The sequence below is a fragment of the Wolffia australiana genome, chromosome 16 (assembly GCF_029677425.1).
Source record: "Wolffia australiana isolate 7733 chromosome 16, ASM2967742v1".
Classification (NCBI taxonomy): domain Eukaryota; kingdom Viridiplantae; phylum Streptophyta; class Magnoliopsida; order Alismatales; family Araceae; genus Wolffia; species Wolffia australiana.
The window spans coordinates 3,268,532-3,277,219 of NC_135850.1; the positions used below are offsets into that span (position 1 = coordinate 3,268,532).

The 8,688-nt window shown below is 36.1% G+C and overlaps 1 protein-coding gene across 1 annotated transcript; it reads right to left on the minus strand.

Annotated features, from left to right (window-relative positions):
* Positions 1-6,262: 6,262 nt before the first annotated feature.
* On the minus strand, positions 6,263-7,603 carry LOC144713919 (nudix hydrolase 18, mitochondrial-like). The gene is made up of 5 exons (XM_078588662.1): positions 7,236-7,603; positions 7,065-7,152; positions 6,905-6,988; positions 6,678-6,806; positions 6,263-6,600 (listed from the first exon to the last, which is right to left on the minus strand). Exons 1-5 carry the CDS (start codon positions 7,586-7,588, stop codon positions 6,508-6,510), a joined length of 747 nt encoding a protein of 248 aa, XP_078444788.1. The 5' UTR covers positions 7,589-7,603; the 3' UTR covers positions 6,263-6,507.
* Positions 7,604-8,688: the final 1,085 nt, after the last annotated feature.

The window sequence follows — 8,688 nt, forward strand, 5'->3', positions numbered from 1 at the left end:
AGGACACCCAAGGTCGTCCCACTCCATAGATGGCCATGGGAGGTCCTTCATTGGACTTAAAAATGGAAATATGGCCCCAAAATTCTTATCTCCCAATCAAGACAAAAGTGGCGGCATGAAACCCTTCTTGCGGCGGGACGAGCCAAGGGAATACCGTGACACCTTCCCAACAGCTCCAATTTCCCAGGACAGTGCCTTGGGAAGGCAAGAGCTGCTTGGAGTGTGCCACCATGAAGAAAGGGTGGAAGATTTCACACCAATGCTAGGGGGGATCAGTGCCACCATTCTCCGACCACCTCAATTAGGGTGATTCAAATGAGTTTCTAAACTCTGTGAGGTAGATATCTATGGGTTTACCCTCTCTGGATGCATAAACTTGATTCAAATAAAAGTCTAAATCTGTTTTCGATATGGTTTCCAAGTTTGGCCTCTAAAAGGCATTTTCACAAACATCTACGACCGATTAGGATTTCCCCAGATTTATCTTATTTTCTTCTCAATTAACCTAATTAAAAATTCCTTCAAAATTAATTATTAAATAAATAAAACTATATAAGCTGAAACCTATTATCATAAACTCCCCCTGACCATATTGCAATCTAATTATTAATATATCTTTTTTATCCTATTTAAATTCTCTTAGCCTACTGATAACACCCTAATTTTTGGTTTTTATTTCAAGTAATTTAGCACAATTTAATGCATTTAACGAGATCAAAGGGGTTTGTTAGCACAATTTAATGCATTTTACATGAAAATACTGTTTTCAAGTGATTTCTGATTTTTTCCTAATTTTCTGTTAATTGTATGAATTTTAAGGGATTTATTTGACCTTGAAATAATTATTTTTAAATAAAAATGGCAGGTTTAATATTTAATTTCAAGATTTATTAGTACGGGGATGAATCAAGGAATTTTCTCAAATTTTCTAGGATTTTTTAGGATATTATTGGATTTTCCTGGGATTTATTTGAGGAAGAAATGCATTTTTATGAAGAAAAAGATATATTTACAAGGAAAAATTTAGTATTAAGAATATTTTCAAACTTTGAGGGGCTTTTCATAAATTTTAGTTGCAATGATGCCCTCAAAAACAGCTTTTGGTCGTGGTTTCAGGCTTAAAGATATTACTTAAACTGTTCCAGGGTTTTATTGCAATGATTTAATATTTGTTTTAATGTTTTTAGGAGAAACTAGAGGAGAGAGAGTGTGCAAGGGGCATATACGCAATTACTTTTGGGCGGCGTCCATCAGCAATTCCAGGCTTGTTAAAGGACTTTTATGCAAAAAGGAGAATTCAAAATGCGCCAGCCAATGAGAGAGCGACACGTCATGGCGTGTTAAAAAAAGAAATGAATAAATAAATGAATTTAAATCCAATGGATTAAATCGGTTTAAAATTCATTTATTAATAACTTTTGATCCTGAAGTCCGATTGAGATGATTTTTTTTATGGATTTGCTCGTCTTGACCCCCTCTTTCTATCTTTATGGTTGGATCATTCAGATCCAGCCTACATTGATAGATAAAAATTAATTACTAAACGGGGGTAAAATGGTGATTTTTACCATGTAACCTAAGTATAAAAGCGAAATTTCGAGAGGGGGAGCTCATTCTTGATGGTGCTCTATCACATCTGCAAGACAGAGAGGATCTCCAACTTGGATCAACCTATTTGGTACTTTTTCCTTCTTTGTATTTGAACTTTTGGTGTATTTTGGATGTTGTTATTTGAATTTCTTAATCTTTCTTATTGATCCCTGTCTGAACTTCTAAATTGCTTGGCTTGAGCCGAATGTACAAGCCCTGACTAGGATTTAGAGGAGAAATTGAGAGATTTCCTAGCTATTCCAAGTGCATATAAAAGAAAACTATAAAAAAAGTTATAAAAAAGGTTAACATTCTAGGATATTAAATTTTCCATTTCATTATCCAATAGAGTAGTTATTACTGAATTGTCAAACCTAAAGAACCAACGAAAACACTTCTAAATTTTCTTCTTAATCTCTCTAATTGAATTCTTTGATCCTTTCAATTGGATCAATTAATTCAGCTTAGAGCCCCTTATTCCATCTACTCCTCTCATCTCTTCTACCCCCCTTTCCAAATTTCTCATCTAATTAGGGTGATTTAATCTCTGTTGAAAATTAAATTAACCCCAATTAGGTTCAAATTATTCAAGAAGAACATCAATTGGATTCATTACTAGCTACCCTTGGACGACACTCGTACTTATCACTACACATCTTAAGTAGAGTTTTTATAAATTTTATTGTATAAGCTAAAATTGACGACGGCAAGGGTTTAAAGGTGCATACTTATCACCTTCCCATTTGTATCTAATTAAATATGTTCTTCTAAATTTGATAATCCTTATTCTCCCTCCTATCTTCCTTACCCTAAAATCTAATCATATAGATAGATGAAAATCTTTCTCTCCTCCATTAGTCTATATCTCAATTAATAAGCACTTCTTCTCGCTATCAATCATAATACTTATCCCCTTATTCTTCATTCTTATTCTTACTTCTTACTAAAATAAATACTCCTATTAATTAATTTCTTACATCTCATTAAAAAAAATAATCCTACTCACTATCCAAAAAAATCTTAATATCCATCATTACTATACATATCTCATATCATAAATATAATTTCTTAATTAAAGAAATAATCTCCCAATCATCTAGTAATATTATTTTCTATTATTTTTCCTTATAGCTTATTAATGTTATATAATTCTTCCACTAACTATCTTAATACATCCCTTAATTATAATACCATAAATAAAGTTCACAATTGTAATTACTTACTATATCCACTATTAATCATAATAAATGATCTAGTTGACATCCTACTAATAACAATCTCATCTCATCCATTTACTAATTGTTTCTCTCACTATTTATTATTAATTTTTATCATATATAATCCTAATTTCTCCACTTCCCTATCTACCTCTTTTTACCTACTATTCTTCACCTTTCACTATCTTTATTATTATATTACTTCTATAACTCAAATATAACTAATATCTTTACCTACTCTTATAATCATCCTAAATTATCCATCACCCTAATTCAACTATTAAATAAAGTTCTAATAAACATTACCTGTGGAGACGACCTCACTCCCATTATACAAATCTTATTTTAATTTTTTTTGGTTTAGGCAAATTAAAATTATGAAGACAGTAAATTAACATCCTAATTTGCCTTCATCAATAGTCTTACAAAATCTTGCATCCAAATTATGTGCTTGGTTTATTTGGTTTAAGTACCATTAGTAAAACTGTGACTTCAATCAAACAAGTTCAATTTACGTCTAAATCATCCAAATGAATTTAGTAAATTCTTTCCTTGAAGATCACTCATTATAGCTCTTAGTATGTATACCAATGGTTACAAGATCAACCATACTGTCATGTGAGGAGTAGATATTGTTATTCAATGTAGATAATTTGATATTCGTCTTACATATCCAATTAATATGAAGGTCTAGATTATGATTGAAGATGCATATCTCGGTACTCGGATGGCATCATACTTCACCAATAATTGTATGTATTCTTTGAATTCATTATAATGAATATATTTGCATTTTTATGAATACTGAAGGTGATGTGGAATGTGTGATTTGGCTGTCAACAAGATATTATTCCATCATTTTCATGATGAAGATCCTAAAGTCATAGAAAATATAGATACCACCTTCATTTTAGAGCCTCATAAAGTAACATTGTAGTACATTATATGGAAGACTAAATCCATTATTGAGAAGTTCACTTGTTCTCTCATGAGCATGCACACATTTTGCTGAAGATTTAAGACCAAATACTTTTGGTGGATCGTTAATAACCTATATTTGATGTTTTTTAGATATGACAGTTCTCACTCAAACAATTATCATTTCCCCTTTGTTCTTATTTGAAATTTATTTTTCTTTTTTACCATAAAGTTGTAGGCCTTGTGAGTTACTAGAGACAAAATGACTACTGAGAGGAGCTTAAAGATTAATTTCTGCGCTTCTTAAAGATTAATTTCAAAAGTGATAAACACACCTTTTCAGGGATTGGTCAATCTGATTCCTTTCTTGTGAATTAAGGACAATACATTATTACAGTAGGCAGTTAAGCAAACACATTTCATAATCTCTTTTTTCATCTACAAGGAAGATCCTCAAGGGTTATCAGGAAATAGTAAAGAGTGGGCAATGTTAACGTTGCAACTATTAGGTGGGGAAAGCAATTGAGTTAGTAGAGCTAATTATTTAAGTACTCCATCAGGGGGAATAAAGATCATGCGGTAGGTTTAATAAAACATCTCACCAAGATGTAGAGTTTGTACGACTACTCAGTCGCAAAAAAGTATTAAAAAAGTGAATTTACTTGGCAAGGGGATAAAAAAGTTTTTATGGCACATAAAATGTGTCTATTAAGGTGACACATGATTCAGATAAGTGACATTCAGTTTCTGGCACTTAATATATTTAATGAAGAAAAAATATATTGAATGATAAAAAGGAGTACATTGAGGCATTTTTAATTAAATATACAGAAAAAATATATTTAATTTAAAAAGTACAGGGGGGGTCTAAAAGGGATGTGGCGACAAATGTCATCCGAATTAGAAATTGGAAAAAGTAAGATACTTTTCCCTTGGCAAAGCTGACGATCTTGAAACTGAAAAAAGCTGACGAGTTTTGAAAATGACAAAAGGATATTTCTATCCCCTGCCAGACCTAGCATGTAGTGAAAAGGATAAAATGAAGATTTGTGATATTCCCTGCAGAGCTGACAAGAGATCCAGGTAGATTTTGAGTTAAATATTTTGACAAAGATACTATCCGAGGATATCTTCCATTAGAGATTTTTTAGGGAGGAAATTCTGGTATAGTTTATGGCTGAGATATAGTCTCTATAATATATTTCCTACATTATCTATAAGCTCAAAAACCTATAATATATCCCCAAAATATTTTGGCCCAAGAAGGTAGACGGGCCAAAAGAACTGAAATATCTCGAAGGTGAATACAGAATGGGGAATCGTAAGCTTTTTTAAAAAAGTAATAACGATTGAAGGTTAAGCTTCATTTTTGTAGACCTCTGTCATTTCAAGTTTTTGGACAATTTGGGCAATTGAAAGACCTTTTATAACCAGTTTTGTTCTGGGATTTCAATTTGATCATCTTCCGTCTTCATATACAGATCTTGCCACCAAAACAATCAGATAAATATAGCACAAACTTCCAAAATCCATAGACTTGGTGACTTTTAGACTCATTTTGAATTAAAAATAATGGATTAATCTGAAAATGCAACGACTTTAACGTAGATAAAATGAGCCACAAAACTTCCTCATCATTGTCTTGTGATGCTACGAATTTTTGACACATTGTTAGTGGGCCTTAATATCTTGAATTATCCAAACAAGAGCTTACATTTAATGTCAATCGTCATGACAAACTATGCACACTCTTTATTGGCACATCGTATGGTGAGAAAGGATTGGTTTGATACTTATGAAGAACGATATCTGACCATTATTACTTTTGGGAACAACTAATATTGCGACTCAGTAATTTAGTGACTTAGACTAGACAGGTGCATCAGAAGATCGCAAGTCAAACAAGGAATATGTAAAATTAAGGGGAACTGACTCATTTTATGGAGCTCCAAGAAGCAATACATGGTGGCAGATCGATCATACAAGCTGAATTGAACCATGGGAAATTCCATGGCAGAATTGATCTGGCTTGAATCCCTTTTATCAGAAAACTAATATCCAAATTCGCCCCCGGCGTGTGTTGTGTTGTGACAACCTCGAAGCATTATAAGTTTATAACTTTGTTGCTAACCCGATGTCATACACAAGAACATAAGACATCGTAATTTATTATAACTTTGTTAAAAAGAACGGCAACCAAATGTAAATTCTCTTTCTCTCAAACTAGGATCAACTGGCGTTCATCCTCAGCAAGCCACTACGTAAGTGACTTTGGTTCTCTTCTACGTAATCCAACACTTGAACAGTCAGTCGAAATCTCTTATCAGTTTTCAATCATTTCTTATCTCAACTATCTTCCTCATAATGAAAAATATCAAACACTTGAATCATCAATACGAATCTTTTATCCGTTTTCAATCTTTCGCTTCTCCGATTACTTTGCTTCGACGGCAGCTAATCAAGGGGTCGTCCCATCACCAGCGTAGAGATTTCCGAGGCTCTTTTTAGAACGGCAGCGTGTGTGAGGCCACAAAAGATTTACAAATGTCCTTCTCAGGCAAATTTTCTTTTCTTTCAAGGTTGGCAAACTCAGAGATTATGTATGGGCTATCTAGACTCAAGAAGAAAAGGCACAATTTACAGCGTATGCTTCTCGTCTACGGTTTCAAACCGTGTCAGAGGTGGATTTCTCTCTGATCGAGAAGCGGGGTCAAACCAATCAGCTTCAGAGACGGCAGGAGAGGGGCTATCCCCTATTGCCCTGTGAGAAGATTGACAGTTCTTAACTTTGCTCCTCGAGCCTTTTCACCAACCTATCCAGCGCCTCCTTCATCCACGCCTCCTTGCACTTCTCCCTCGCCTCCGCGGCAGTTACCTGTTAAACAAAGGAAAAATAAGAAAAAAATTATCGCCACAAAGTTGGGATTTTTAGGGTTTGATCCTTCGGCATACCCATTTCCGGCGCCGGGTTTGCATCTCCGGCCACTGGAGGAGTTCATCGGTGACGTTCAAAGGAAACATGAAGCCCACCTTGTACATGTCCTGTGACTTGCTCTTGTATCTCCATTTACCCAGAAGATTCTGCGGATAAAAAAACCCATGTTTTAGATAATGGCGAGAGGATAATCGCTTAGAATCCAGAGTATCAATCCCATATCGAACGGCTCGCAAGAACCGACCTCAACGTCTCCTTCAACTCCGGCTTCCTCCATCGCTTCCCGACGAACTGCCTCTTTCTGAGATTCATCGGTTTCCCAGCCCCCCTGTAAATCCATAGCTTCGCACAATTAATTCATTATCTCAGAAATTTCGGCCAGAGATTGAGAGTTATCCGCGTACCTTTGGGAATAAAATCGCCTGACCCTTCTGCGAGCTGATAACAAGGACTTCTAGAGACCTGTCCGCCTTGAATTTGTAGGGAATACATCTGTAGAAAAAGATCATCAGATACAAATTAACATTTTACAAATGAATCACGATCTAAACCAAGGATTGAGCGAAAGAACATACCCAACAACGAGGCGTCGGCCTTTGCTGGTGTAGCGCTGCAACTCCCTCCCTTGGCGGGCGACAGGGACTATATTGCCTTTCGAGATCGGCGAACCCTGCTCGGGAAATTTCGATGGCTCCTTCTCTTCGCTTTCCGACTCCGGCATGATCGAGCGGGGACCTTTGGCGACGAACTGTTGCAGTTGAGGGGCGACAACAGCAACCATTTCCTTTAATCTCTCGGGACTCTTCTGAAATCGTTCCTCTATCTTCTCTTCCTTGCCTCTCCCTTTGCAATCCGTGTCTGACGCTGTTCGTCCTTTCGTTTCTGGACGATTATCTCCGAGGCCACCGAACTTGCCTTGGCCCTCCATTTATAGCCCTCGCTGCCCGACCCACGCTATTGGATGGGAATGAACGCGCCGTCAACGTCGTTTTCTCTCTTCCCAATGCCTTGAGTCGTCTCGGGTTAATAGAGGACGTTGGATTCCGCGGTCTAGGCACACAGTTCATCGAAGAACGAGCGCGTACCAACGAAATAAATAAACGGGATAAGCGGATAGCCAGGTTTTCAATCTGGCGTTTATCATTGCGACAATAGTTATTACTGATGCGTATATTTTCCCTCACTTGCTTATGGGTTTTTCATGTTAGTGGAAATTATTTAACGAAGACGTCATAAACCGTAGACGAGATCCAATCTGGAAACCAAGATACTCTCTGCGGTCTTTTGAGTTTAATGAATGTACTATAATATATTTTTCCAAGGGGTCCATGTTGGTGAAACTCGACCTCAGATGGTACTTGGTGTGTGTCCCCAGACGCGATTTAGTGCCCTGTTGCTGATGAATTAACTACGGTGATTTTCACCTGCAACTAAAATTGCACCATTGAAGTATTCTCAGAATAATTTCAAATGAAAGTCTTCATACGGCTCCGACCTAATATTCGACAAAAATAATGGTACTTGTGTGTGCGTAAATGGGTTTCTTTTTTTTCTTCTTTTTTTTGTAAGTAAATGGGTTTCACCTGTCAGTTTTTATTTTTTATTCGCACAACCAATATTGACTATAGCCAGCCAAAAACAGAAAAATCAATAATCGAGTAGTGAACAGGAAGGCTTGGAAACGAGAGGGTCTAGTATGTTCAGTGCACCTCTATCACTTTATTAAGTTTTTCAGAAGGGAAGAAGGCTTTATTCCCTCTAACATAATAAGAAGTGAGATAAATTCGTCTAGCATGTATTAAAAATAGTGTAGCAGCAATCCTCTTGAAAGAGGGGATGAGTAAGGCCCATGTTATCTATCAAACCGATAAAAGCTGCGCATTCTTCCCTCTACGTTTGTGTTTATCTTGATCTGGGGGGCGGTTTAAAAATGCAAAAGAGGCGGCTTCTCTGAAAGCGGAGACGGACCCTTCAATAAATGCTGATCATCGAACAAATATGCATCTCTTGACCCGAATAATGAGCCAA

Coding starts and splice junctions, on each gene's coding strand:
- LOC144713919 (XM_078588662.1), bottom strand. CDS start 7,588: ATGGAGGGCCAAGGCAAGTTCGGTGGCCTCGGAGATAATCGTCCAGAA. Junction 6,807..6,904: donor GAGTTGAAGGAGACGTTGAG/GTCGGTTCTTGC, acceptor TTTTATCCGCAG/AATCTTCTGGGTAAATGGAG. Junction 6,601..6,677: donor AAACCCGGCGCCGGAAATGG/GTATGCCGAAGG, acceptor TTTGTTTAACAG/GTAACTGCCGCGGAGGCGAG.